This window comes from Montipora foliosa, chromosome 9 (assembly GCF_036669935.1).
Source record: "Montipora foliosa isolate CH-2021 chromosome 9, ASM3666993v2, whole genome shotgun sequence".
Taxonomy (NCBI): domain Eukaryota; kingdom Metazoa; phylum Cnidaria; class Anthozoa; order Scleractinia; family Acroporidae; genus Montipora; species Montipora foliosa.
Window position 1 is genome coordinate 14,993,951 of NC_090877.1, and position 13,847 is coordinate 15,007,797.

Below are 13,847 nucleotides of genomic sequence, written 5' to 3' on the forward strand. Positions count from 1 at the left end.
GCGCACGCTAGCGCGGGAACGTGGTCACGTGACCTGATGTTAAGGAAAAGTCGAAGTTTGACGGAAATTTGTATGATTGTTAATAGGGTTTGAAAAGTGGGGAGATCTTTGCTGAGTTTGCGAGAAATTAGAATTTGAAAAGTGGTAGTGTGTTCTGTTATGTCTGGCATTGCTTTGGGCCGATTGACTGAGGAGAGGAAAGCTTGGCGCAAAGATCATCCGTTCGTAAGTTTCGTCACTTGATTGTATTTTCACTTCCCCTAGCCCTCAAATCGCCTTTCAATGAAATCTGTTGTACCCATCGCAGGGATTTGTGGCAAAACCTGTAAAAAATGCCGATGGTACGTTGAACCTGATGAACTGGGAATGTGGTAAGTGTTGATCTCTTTGTTGAAAAATTCAAGGCGTTTCATTTGCGAGGTTTGCCTGACTATGTAACGTGTTAATTCAAGTCTTCTGATTGATAATCGCTGTGAAGTAGTTCTTTATCAACAGTCCTCAAAACGCATTATCTTTATTATTATTCTTACTTACAGCCATCCCTGGAAAGAAAGCGGTACGTATAATACAATATTTTGCAGTACATAATGCTATCAGTGATAAGACGAAGTGTTCTGTTTTTTCGGACTTTTGATTATGGATGGAGGTTTGTTTCATAATCACAATTACATGTAAGTGGTTATAAAATCAAAGAAATTATCTTAAAACCAATTAAGTCCAATTGCTTCTACTTGAATTGGTTGTCATTTTTAGCATCCTAGATTTTGTTTACGGAAATCATTTTGGCTTAAATTAATATTCATGTTAGGATTGCGGAAACGCAACTCAGTTTTGAAACATTTTCATGATGTTTTATTGGATATTTTTGCAGACACCGTGGGAAGGAGGATCCTTTAAACTGAGGATGATTTTTAAGGATGATTATCCCTCATCTCCACCAAAATGTGAGGACTTGATTTTTGTTAAGTTATTTAGTGTCAAATTATTGCACGTTTTAAAATGCTACTACGACCAACAAAACAATTCTTATTTGTAATTGGGTTTCAAAACTATGTTAATTAAACACTAAATGACCCGAGTTTTAAGTTCTGATTTTACAAAAGACACCTGTTTATTTTAACTGGAATTTTCTTATTTATTGGTCGGCCATTACAAAGTTTAAAATCTTGAGAGAGCTGGATTGAGGAGAAAATGACGTCAAAGACTCACTAGTCTTCCCTAGATCCAACCCTCTCAGGTGCAATCTGTCAGATTTGAACATGAGTAATGGCGGACCACGAAATCCAAAACTTACACTCAAAATAAACAGCCTTTGGATGAAACTCAAAGCTCAAAATTTTGCAAGTGAGGTGTTAAGTGAACACGCTGTCAAAATCTGAAGAAAAAAAAGGAAATCATTTTTTGATCATAGTAGCACTTAAATGAAAATATTAAGCATACCCAGTAATTTAGTGCTTTTCCCCTTTATGCATCTGCTTAATTAAGCAGACAAGGAAAGAACTTACTGGGGACTTTGATATTTGAAAAAAATATGTCAAAGTCACCTGTTTGATAAATTTGCCTTTGTTCATACCACTTTTAGTAATATGTACGTGTAATTGCATGCACCCAAGGGTAAGTAAGGATTAATTTCATGTGTTATGATGAGGGAAATTTGGAAAACTTTGAAAATACAAATGAAATTAATCCTTAATTTTACATTGTGATTACAAGTTTATCACATAAAGTGTAACGTTATTGTGGGAAGCCTGTTCAATGCCTCATCAAATGAAAATCAACTTACTTAAACTGACCAACTGGTTCAATGAAAACTTTAATCTTAAAGTTATAGCAAACATGCTTTCATTTGGTTAAAGTTCACTTCAATATATTGTTCTTCTCAACATAATATTCGGCGGGGTAGACTATATGGAAGCCTTGGCTGGCCTGGAGTCTCTTAGTGTCAGGAGAGTAGGGGCTTGTGAGCATTTTATGGATGGTGCACGCCAGATGCCCCCCCCCCCCCCCCCTAAGAACATCATTCCTTCCCCTGACACCACAGAGTTTCATTACAGTCGAAGGGTCCAACTTCCACAATGTCAACAAGGACATACCAGAAGAATTAAAGACTTTGTAACCTATAAATTTCAGTGAATGTATGTTAATGTTTATTTGTATGTCTCCCTGACCTTCCTCATCAATTCAGTTGAACTACAAGTGGGTGAAATAAACAGACCATCTATCTATCTGTCTGTCTGTCTGTCTATCTATCTATCTATCTATAAATAACACTCAAAATGTATTTGATATGTGGACAAAGAGCAGTTTAATCAGAGTTGGAATCTGGGAGAAAGATTCTTTTGAATCCTTGCTTACTCTGGCCAAGCAACTGCTGTTAACCAATCAGGATAAAGTTATGCACTGAAAGTGTCTTCTGATTAAGAAAAAAAATGCCCTTTGTCTCAGCCAATAAGCATTCAGTCATTTTGGCCTATATGCAATAAAGCTGTTTACCATAGAGAGATTTTCATGAAAGGTGCATGTAAAAGCCTGTTTTGAAACTGATTGGATATAGGAATACATAGTTGGATTAAGCTATTTTTATTGCAACTTTTTTTGTTTTTTCTGGATGATCTGCAATTAAGGTTCATCGAAAAAACAAATTTCATCAAGGTAAAGAGAATATTGCATTCTAGTTATTAACTCAGAATACGGACATCATAAGGTGCTCAAATAAACAAAACTATGATCAACTACACTGGAAAAAATGTTCAAAGTCAAGGCAAAAATTTCATGCAAGTCAATACCGTCGCTTGCAACTACCTGTCCACACGCTTGACAAAAACATGTTCTGCCGGCCAGTCAAAATTCACAGTTTTGACAATCAAACTTCAAAGGTTATCCGCCCACTTTGCAACGTTTTTGCACCACTCCGCAAACACTTCACTGGAGGCAAAGTCAGCAATGCGTTTGGGCATTTTGTCTTTTGCAGTTTTGAATACCTTGCTTGAAATTCCTACCTAGTTTATTTATTGTAAACGCCATGTCTTGTCAAACGGCAAATAAATCAGCTACGATCATTTGTGTAACTGGTGCCAAAACATTCCCAAGTGGGCGGGTAAACTTTGAAGTTTGAGTGTCAAAACGTTGAATTTTGATTGGCCGGCAGAACTTGTTTTTGTCATGCATGTGGACAGGTAGTTGCAAGTGACAGTATCACCAGCTATTGAAATAAACAGTACGCTAACAATAGTAGTTGATAGTGGTTTGTGCTCTATAAAAATAATGGGCTAGTGTGAAGTATAATTATACCAAAGTGGATGTTAGTAAATTAATGATGATTCAGTGGTGGTCAAAGGTGATGAAGGGTTTCATCTATCATGCACCGTTTTCCCAGGGCTTAAGAAACCAAAGTTCTTGCATTCTCTGGGCAAGAAAATTGTCTTTCACTAGAGGAGTAGAATTATTGTGATGCTTGCATTTTGACTGTGGTATGACAAATCTTGTGTTTCTAGGTAAATTTGAACCTCCAATTTTTCACCCAAATGTGTACCCTTCAGGAACAGTTTGTTTGTCTCTTCTGGATGAAGAGAAAGACTGGAGACCTGCTGTAACTATAAAACAGGTATGAATTCTTTGATTAACGCATTGACTCCTTGGAGTGAGACTTCAAAGTACGATTTTACTGTGTCTGACACCCGACGATTTTACTTGTCAATGGGCGGCAGTTCAGGAATCAATGGGATAAGATCCTCTACATCCACTCGGAAACTACGCTGTGTATGATATCCCCACGAAGGCTGGTGTTTTCTCTATCATAGTTACGGGATGATTATTCTCTGATTAAGATACAAAATACTAATAAAGGGTAAAGATCTGACCCGAATACTGTGTCTTTGATAGCTGTCGCTCTAAATAATACTAATAATAATGATAGTAATAAATTTATCAAGAATGCAGTTTCTTATCAATTAATCACGAAAACTGTTCCAGACAAAACCTCGCCAAAGGAAGTAGTGTGGAAAACGAAAGTGGACCAGCTGATCGTACATGTAGTTGATTAAATGTTATTATTAGCACTGAGCATCATTTTTAATCTGGGTTTTTGATGTATTGCAGATTTTATTGGGAATACAAGACTTACTCAATGATCCAAATATTAAAGACCCTGCTCAGGCAGAAGCTTACACTATATATAGGTAAGTTATTATGCTATGTTCATAAGTCATAGTTCTCCTCGTCCTGCTGTAGCAACAAACAATAATTATTGGAAGATAGCAATAATAATGATAAGTATAATTACAAAGGTGATTAGTACTCGATAATCACCTAAGTGGTTTTTCAAAATGGCCGCAAGCCGTTTAGTCGAAGTGACAGACAAAGAAATTAATTGTTTTAGAGTAAATGCACATTTTTCAAATAATCATTTATGTAATTATAGCAAAACAATTATTATTCACCTCATGGCTTGGTGAGTATCGGTGAATAAAAACCTGAGAACAGTGTCCTCAAGGAGTAGCAAAAAAATCAGTAAAAATCTATTACCAGTTTTTTGGCAATTTCATAAAATTGTACGGTAGGAGCCATTATGAGTCGGACAGCCCACACTCAAGTTAAATCCATTTTGGAGTGTTAAGTACTCACAAAGGCATTCAAATAATTTTTCAGGTATGTACGTGAATTAACCATAGAATGACACCAGGCTCTGCGTTATATCATTGATTACATTTATAAAATTGAGCTAAATTTCTCAAACATTGGGGATGTGCAGCAATTTTTAAAGTGCCTTGAATGGCGTTATTTGTCAGTGTCATACCATGGAAACGAGCATGGTGACCCACCTTTTTATTACATTTTGATCATGTCCTTAACATGTTACAACAGTGTGCAAAGTTTCATCGGAAATCAATGACAATTTCTATTTCTAGGGAATCACCTTAAAATACATGTTTGCCCCAAGAGCTCATTAAAGAGCTCATCTTGGGGATTTACACTAAACATACAACATTCATAACACATGATGAGTAAATTACGCTATTGGGATAAAAAACATAGGTGTTTAGCATACTAGACTCTCTCCTTTATGTTGCAATGAATGGCCGTGATTGGTTTTGTTTCTTCTTTTGTTCAGCACAAATAGGGCAGAATATGAAAAGAGAGTCAAAAGTCAAGCATTGAAGTTTGCTCCCACGGGGTGAATGTTTTTAGTTATGGACCAAAATTCAAGCCAAAGGACTATTTTATTCTGGATTCCTCATGAGACAACTGAAACAGGAAAAAGAAAAACAGACAGCAAAGAATTTGCCCCTCTTGGTTGTTTAGCTTTTGTAATGAAAGCTTGAAGCATTTGCAGATAATGCATTGATGTACCTTTGTGAAGGGTTTGGATAATGTGCTCATTTTGTGATGGATTCAACTTTTGCATCAAAACTAACAACACTGTCAGAAAACTGTTGTAATAATTGGCCCTGTTTGGGGGCAGGGAGGCCTGAGAATGGATGGTGCGCACTCCCAATTTCTACTAAAAGGGTGCTGTGGGAAATACATGTACTGTATGTTGAAATTCACCATTTGACCTCAAAATCCATCAGCCTGTCCAATTAACAATGGTTGATGCTGATACGTTTTGTACATTATATAGTATAAGCTGTATCATTAATAACTTGGAAGCTCCTCAAATCTCTTTTAACTCATTGACTGCTTGACTGCTAAATTGTCTGGTGTTGGACAGAGTAAAATCTATCATGGCTCAGTCCTAGGAGTCCATGGGTTAGAGTATTCTCAACGTTTGCATTCTGATCTCACTTCATTTGCTTTTAAACACGAACATACTCTATGAAAGGCGTGGTGCCTTGGACACATGCACATGTTTTTTCAATCAACTGTGGTTGCATACAGAGGTCTGTGATAGTTTGTGCAATAAAAAGGCCGCTGATGGCATTGTGTCCGTAATATGTTATGAGATGTTATCCCCCAACCCTTTTTCTCACGTTGGACGTATCTCTTAAGTCCCGGCCAAATGAGAAATGTTGGACAATCCAACCTGTTTGGTGAACCAACATTTTATCATTTGGTCACTGCGTTTGATGGCCATTCAACATGTTGGAACATGTTTGATACAGCATCAAACATTCGATCCAACGTTGACCAACATTTCTTTTGTTCTCATGTTGGATGGATGGTTGATATCATTTGGCCACCCTCCTAATTTTCAATAGGTTGGATCATCCAACATTTATCGTTTGGCCTGGCCCTTAGGGTTTTTGTTTCTTGGATGAATTCAAACAAAAGCAGAGCATGAGGCGACCCCTTTTATAGTGTGTCTTCGTGTTTAAGGAGGCTCAAACCAGTTTCCACAAACTGTACCGTTTGGAAGGATTGAATCTCAGTGCTGGAAATAACAGTCGGTCATCGGACATTGTCCAACCAAATTTTGAAAATATCCGGCCAATTTCACATTATGATCGGACACAATGACCGAACATCTCACCAGCACATCTTGAGTTATCTTCTTCAAGGTGTTGTCAGTCAATAAATTATGTCCGGTCCAATTTGTCAAATGTCCGACCAAAATGAAGATTTGAAAGGACATATGTCCTGTGAATAAAGAAAAATTATTTTCAGCACTGGAATCCACCCACCTGTTTCTGGTATTGGCAAAGTTATGAGGTAAAGAAGAAGCTCAATGTTTTCAATCAGATGAACACACCAGTAATGCTCAACAAGATACCTTCATTTATGTGACGTGATAGGTCACCATGGCAACAAAGGAGACATGTAAAAATTCCCTATTATTTGTCTTTAAACATTTAGATCTCAAAAATGAACTAAGTGACCACAATTTTTATTTCTGGAAAGTGATCAACAGGTTCAAATCAAACTCTCTGTGAAGTTAAAAAAAATTATCTGAAGCAGATTCATAGCCACTTAAAGGATTGAACATTTTTTAGATGGCTCTGAACCTGCTCCAGAGAATTTTTAAACTTTGCGGAGAGTTTAATCTAAGCCCGCTAATTACTTTACAGAAATATAAATTGGGGGTCACTGAGTTTGTTGTTAAGATATTTATAAGCGTTTAAAGACAAAATATGGGGCGTTTTTAGATGGCTCTTTTGTTGCCACGGTGACCTATTACGTTACATCAAGGAGTGCATCTTGTTAAGAAATTATTGCCATTTCATTTTGTGCCATAACATTGCAGTTTTGTTTTACAGTGTTGCAGAGTTCATCCTTCTAAAAGACATTACCCCCAAATTGTTGAAAATGGTGTGAGCCTCCTTAACTCAAAAGAGGGCAAATCTAAGGTTCTTACCATGAACTTGCAAGTACAAAAGTTTTTGTTCAGAAAGTCACGATTTCATTTGGAAATTATGGGACATTGATCTTGTCAGTGCACATTTGCTGGTCTTCTTAAGTTAACCTGTAAGCTGATAATAATATAAAGATATTTTACTGCCAAATTTATATCCTTGTTTTTTTCCAGCAATCCCCTCAGTTTTCTATTGGTAGGAACACTACTAGGGTTTGTATGAGTGCAGCCTCTAGGATTCTGCAAGTGACTTTTCTTTGTGCAATAGTGCAATAATAGCTTAGCATTAAATATTACAAATTGGTGATCTCATATTTCCTGTTTCACGTTTCACTTATTTAAAACAAATTCAAAAGATTGTTACCTGCTCTGTTAATGAAATACCCTCGCAGTGCTTTTCCTTCAGGCGATTAGCCGTTTTGGGTAGTGGTGACCAAATTACATGCAATAATGAGGGCTTCAGAGGTAATAGACCCTTTTACAGCTGTAGCTAGGTTACCTGGCCCAAGAATGGAAGCGAGGCTACCGGTGACCCTGCTTTGATACACACCTTTGCGCTTTTCTAATGTTAATGTAGACTAATTAGAATTAAAACAACACAACTTACATGATAGAGCGGTTTTCAAATGAGTGTCGTAAAACCAAAACCAAAGTAATTACTTTGGCCAATCAAAAAGGACGGAGACAATCCAGTAAACCAATCAAAACTCGAAGTAATTACACGTAGCCGACACAAAGCGCGGGAAAACGTGCACGCGTGAGCCACGATTGGTTTTGCTTTCACTTCTGATTGGTTGAAAAAGTGGCCAGAGAACTTTGAACCAATCACAGAGTGAGGTAGATGCAAAACCAAAGTAATTCGCTAATTACTTTCGACACTCAATTGAAAACTGCTCTAAAAGCACTGAGGTAGGTATCAATACAAGGTCGCTGGCAGCCTTAGCTTGCAGCCATTCATAGACCAGGTCACTGAGCAAACAATTGCAAAAAGGCATATTCCAAGTTAGCCAACTACAAATTCTATCAATTTTTGCATTTTGCGAAAAAGATTTGACACAAAAATTTTACCGATAGTTAGGGTGCGTTCGATTGACCGTATTCCAGAATGGGAATACATGAAATAGAAGTTAGAAATCCTTCACTTTTACGGAGATTCATATTACAATTGTCAAACACCTGCTAAAATGCCATTTTAAACATATCTTTATTATCCTTGTTTCTTCAAAACGCCAGGCATGCCGTTTTAAATCATTACTTCGTGTATTCTTATTCCGGAGCAGAGGCAATCGAACGCACTCTTAGTTGGTAGAAAATGGTCACAATTTTGCAAAATGACTATCAAACTGAAAGTTAAAAAAAACGGTATCTTGAGTATCTTTGTTGCTGGGAACCCACTCAGTGTTGTCGGTTTTTACGGTAACTATTGTTTAGGGAAATAACTGGATACGATAGATATTTAAGTTGAAAGGCATGGCACACTTATTAGGACATTTCAACTTAAAGTCACTATAGTTATCGGTAAGCTCCTTTAAGTTCATTTTTCGGTCGTTTTCAAACTTGATTGTGTAGAGCTAACTTTGCCTGTATTCTTCAGGAATTATAAGCTATGATTGTTCTGTTGTTTTAGTCGGGAGAAAATAGCGCTTCATGTCGCAGAAATAAAGCATTGTAAATAATCTGTACCAAAGATTCTTGTCATTATTTTGTAAAAAAAGATCGCTGTCTTGGTGAGCTTGGTTTTCTTTGGAACTGACTTCAAAGACGCTGCCGTCTGATATTTTGACAACCTGGGAAACGTTACGACAATTCTAATTGTAATTTTTGGCTCCTATGGTTCGAAAAATGAGAGACAGCACTTCTGCAGAACTGTTTCCTACAAGAACTTCACCTTACAAATAACTCATAACAGAAATTAATGAACAATCTGGCAGTCCTATTTTTATGGGATGGAAGCGGATTCTTTTAAAAAAAATTCACAGGCTTTTACGGCTTATAGCATCATGTGTTATCTCATCAACGACCAAAAACATCACGGCTCTACTCTGTTTGTCCAGAATTCTCGGTTTTCACATGACGTCACGGCCGCCATGTTGGAGCCCCTAAACAAAGAAACGGCGGCCATGTTGGAGCCCCCGTCCAAATCCTCCGGGAATTTAACTCTATTATTATGCAAAAGTTTTCTTTTGTTTTCGTTGAAAAACATGGCTGTTGATCACGTGAGTGAAAACCAACAATACCTGTACGATTCACTGACTTCAATGTAGTCAGATCAATGAATCTCCTTTGACCATGACTTTCGCCAGCCACGGCTCCTGCTTTCGCTCGAGTCGTCAGCAAGGATCCTCAGCGGACTACATTCAACCGTGTGATTGTACTCATCTAGTGAAGAATTTGAGCCCTTCTATTGTGGTTTCGATGTTTCCAATCCATGGTTATTTTTCTTTCTTCCCCCTGGATGTCTTTGTCTTTGGAATCCGGTTGTTACGCCCACTCCGGTATGACTATTCCAAGGGTGACGGGTGCAGATACGCAAACCATCGCCAAACCGTTTGGGAAATTCAAAGCATTTGAATCGATCGTGAATTTCCTTGGGGTGCTATAAACGAAATTGGGTTCCGCATTGAACGAAGAGAGTTGGCTCTTAAGAGTCTTGTGTATGAAATTCTCAAAACTTATGCCATATCAACCTCGAGCTTGTTTTCATTTACCGTAGCAGTTACATTTAAGTCTGCTTGTATTCATTTAGGTTAGAACATGTTTTGGCAAATCGGGAAGAGGCAAGTATTCTCGCTCTTTACGCTTGCCCTCTTCTCCTTCACTTCAGGCTCTTTTTACTTCGGTGCAGGTTTTCGCGCGGCCATTACGTTCAAACGATCTCTTGAAAGTCAACCCCGGTGGAAAGGGTCTAAAATTCACCAAACCGCCTGCTGAAGCAGGCTAGCCCCATCTTCTTTTCCTTTCGACTGTTCCCTTTTAGGGGTTGCAATGGTGAATCATCTGCCTCCATCCAACCCTATCCTCTGCATCCTCTTCCCTCACACCAACCAACCTACCTTTATGTCCCCTTTCACTACATCCATAAATATCCTCTTTGGTCTTCCTCTTGGTCTCCTGCCTGGCAGTTCCAACCTTAGCATCCTTCTTCCGATATATTCACTATCCCTCTCTGTACATGATAAAACCATGTCAGTCTGGTCTCTCTGACTTAATCATCAAAACTTGATCATCAAAACATCTAACATCTATATGCAGCTCCTTTTCTGTGATCTTCTCTGTACTTCTCTATCAACATCCTTAAAGCAAATGCTGCACCTGTAGTGCTCTTTCTTGGAATGAAACCATAATGCTGCTCACAAATGCTCATGCACTTCTGTCCTTAGACTAGCTTCCACTACTCTTTCCCATAACTTCACTGTATGGCTCGTCAACTTTATTCCTCTGTAGTTGCCACAACTCTGCACGTCTCCCTTGTTCTTAATAATCCGCACCAGCACACTTCTCCTTCATTCCTCAGGCTTCCTCTCACTTTCTAAGATCGTGTTGAATGACCTAGTCAAAAACTATATTACCACCTCTACAAGAAACTGCCATACCTCCACAGGTATATATATCATCAGGATCAACCGCTTTTCACTCTTCATCCTCTTCAACGCCGTCCTCACTTCAGCATTAGGGACCTTAAGATCTACGGCGGCGACGTCGACGAAAACGTCACCTCAAAATAGAACTTCGCTCTAGTAAAAGTCTTTCGCGATTATTCCACCTGGTTCACTTCGTACAATGTGGGCGAAGTATCCGAAAAATAAATTGGTACGAGCGGTTTCAGACTGAAAATAGAGAATGAAAGATTCTCTGTTGCATGCTCACGTTGTCGTCAAAACCTAAAATTTAGTGATTTCACGTCGTCGTCATGCAGGGAACCGCAAAAATATGAGCTAAAATCCGTGCTGCACGTGCAGCACGATTATTTATGCTCTTTTAACCAATGATATCATTGTTTTGTGGCGTTTTCGTCGACGTCGTCGTCGTAGATCTTAAGCTCCCTATTAGGGAGCTTACGAAACGACAACGACGACGTCGACGGCAACGACGACGCTACAAAACGATAGGTTTAGTGAGCAAAAACAATGGCTCTGCACACTCTGCACGTGCGTTTTACAGTTTGGTACATTTCTTTGCTCTCATCTCCTAAATGGCGACGTGAAATGACCAAATTCAAGGTTCTGTGAAGGACGTTAGCACATGACGATGAATTTTCAGTTCTCTCTCTACGCTTCCAACCCACTCATACCGGTTTAATTCCTCAACAGTTACTACACATTTTTAACGCGAAACGACATGAAATAGTTTCGTAGTGATATGAATAACGCGAACTCGTATTTTTAAATGAAGTCATCATAGCCGTCGTCGTCCTCGTTTCGTAAGCTCCCTATTACTAATCTTTGCTACTTCCTGGTCCACAACAGTCACCTCTTCTACTCTTCCTTCTCTTTCATTTTCCTCATTCAAGTCTTAAAAGTATTCTTTCCATCCTCCCATCACACTCCTGGCACCTGCCAATACATTTCCATCTCTATCCCTTATCACCCTAACCAGCTGCACGTCATTCCCATCATCTCTATCTCTCTGCCTCGCCAGTTTGTATAGGTCAGTCTACCACGGTTTCGACCGTTGATAACGAACTGAGCCTTACGGGGGTGGCAGACCGTAGTTTAGTCAACCGCAAATTTCTTGAGAATTTTTTCATATAATTATCTTCTTAAGCTTTTTATCGGGATCCCCATTCAAATCCTTATATTTTTGTCGGCCATGCTCACACTGAGCAAAAGCTTAAGAAGATAATTATATGAAAAAAATCTCAAGAAATTTTCCGTTGCAAAACTACGGTCTGCCACCCCCGTAAGACTCAGTTCGTTATCAACGGTCGAAGCCGTGGCCATAATTGTTGTGTGGAAGCGTACGTTTAGAAAGCCGTTTTCCTGCAATATAGGCCTTATCACGGTTTTCGACGCCATCTTGACGGGTAGGCAAAGCGGTCAGAAATTACAGTGTTTGTATGGGAATCCGATAGCAAATAACTTCTTCCGAAATTGAATTTTTCACAATTTCTGAATCGCAACGTTAAAATACTAGGTAGAAGATTGTATTCAGCAAGTTTGAAGGACGTAGCTTTCCTATAGGTCGCTGAGCTAATTTTTTTTAATTTTCCATACATTTGTCTTTAAATTTTTTTCCCGCGAACCGCGTCTAGACGTTTGTCTACCCAGCCAAATTTACAGACAAATGTGTGGAAAATTCAAAAAATCAACTGAGCGTCTTCTAGCCAAGCTACATCCTTCAAACTTGGTGAATACAATCTTCTACCTAGTATTTTAACGTTGCGATTTAGAAATTGTGAAAAATTCAATCTTGGAAGAAGTTATTTGCAATCGGATTCCCATACAAACACTGTAATTTCTGACCGCTTTGCCTGCCCGTCAAGATGGCGTCGAAAACCGTGATAAGGCCTATTACCGCCGCTCGCAGGACTTGTATTGCGTTGATAGTGGGTTGGAATGAAAGTTCAATCTTTGCCAATTGATTGTGATGTGGAATTGTGACCGTGGGAACATTTCATCTATGAATATTTGACTCATATTGGTGGCACCTGATAATTTAGTTTCCAGCCTTGGGATTTTATTATGGTAACTAGTCATCTCGCCACCAGGAAGACTCGCCACCAGCAAACTCGCCACCAATATGCAATCACCTTTTAGCTACTAACTATGTTCTACTTGAGAAATGATTGTAGCAAGTTCAGTTTCTTCAAGTACTTTGCCTTACGTCTGCTGTAATAAATCATTACAAGGACATTATTTAGTGGAAGGCGAAGCTGTGTTGATTTTTATAAGGAGAAGACTCGCCTTGAGTATACATTTCCGCGATCCGTTAATAGTTTTCATAATCCAAGCCTAATATGATATTTTCCGAGGCGTAATTTTTATTTCGATCGATCAGTTGGCGCATTTCCCGGTTTTCAAAACTTTTCGAAACTCCGCACTATAAAACCTTCGTTCTCCCTTAGTGATTCCAACATTCATACACTCTTCGGTGATGCAATTTTCCCTTTCGTAAACAAGCGATGCCATTTGGACGAGAAAATTTCACTGTTAAGTTTGTCATTTGCAATTGAGGAAAAAATACTTAATCTAGGACTAGAAAAAAAAATTTAAAAAGTTGATGTGACCCTTGGTGGCGAGTTTACTGGTGGCGAGTCTTCCTGGTGGCGAGGTGACTATAAACCTTTATTATAACCGTTGAGAACCATGAAATTGAGAAATGGCTCAAATCGCGTCGGATCTGGAAAATAACCACACAGGAAGGAAGTTACCCAGGTTGGCAATAAGGTTAGGCTTTTTAATTGAGAATTTTTTCATGTAATTATCTTCTTAAGCTTTTTATCAGGATTCCCATACAAACTCTTATATTTTTGTCGGCCGCGCTCATACTGAGCGTGGGGTGCCTGTGGACCGGGTGACGTCAGAGTGCACAGGTCTTCCACCGTCATGGCTGAAAAGGA

The 13,847-nt window shown here is 38.7% G+C and overlaps 1 protein-coding gene across 1 annotated transcript; it reads left to right on the top strand.

The window, feature by feature from the left end:
* Positions 1 to 23: 23 nt before the first annotated feature.
* LOC137970105 (SUMO-conjugating enzyme UBC9) lies at positions 24 to 8,975 on the top strand. The gene is made up of 7 exons (XM_068816585.1): positions 24 to 225; positions 308 to 371; positions 537 to 556; positions 872 to 944; positions 3,495 to 3,604; positions 4,099 to 4,178; positions 5,111 to 8,975. Exons 1-7 carry the CDS (start codon positions 160 to 162, stop codon positions 5,175 to 5,177), a joined length of 480 nt encoding a protein of 159 aa, XP_068672686.1. The 5' UTR covers positions 24 to 159; the 3' UTR covers positions 5,178 to 8,975.
* Positions 8,976 to 13,847: the final 4,872 nt, after the last annotated feature.

Excerpts from the sequence above, each read along its gene's own strand:
- LOC137970105 (XM_068816585.1), top strand. The coding sequence starts at position 160 with ATGTCTGGCATTGCTTTGGGCCGATTGACTGAGGAGAGGAAAGCTTGG. Across the intron at positions 557-871 it reads CCATCCCTGGAAAGAAAGCG|ACACCGTGGGAAGGAGGATC; the intron begins GTACGTATAATA and ends ATATTTTTGCAG. Across the intron at positions 4,179-5,110 it reads GAAGCTTACACTATATATAG|CACAAATAGGGCAGAATATG; the intron begins GTAAGTTATTAT and ends TCTTTTGTTCAG.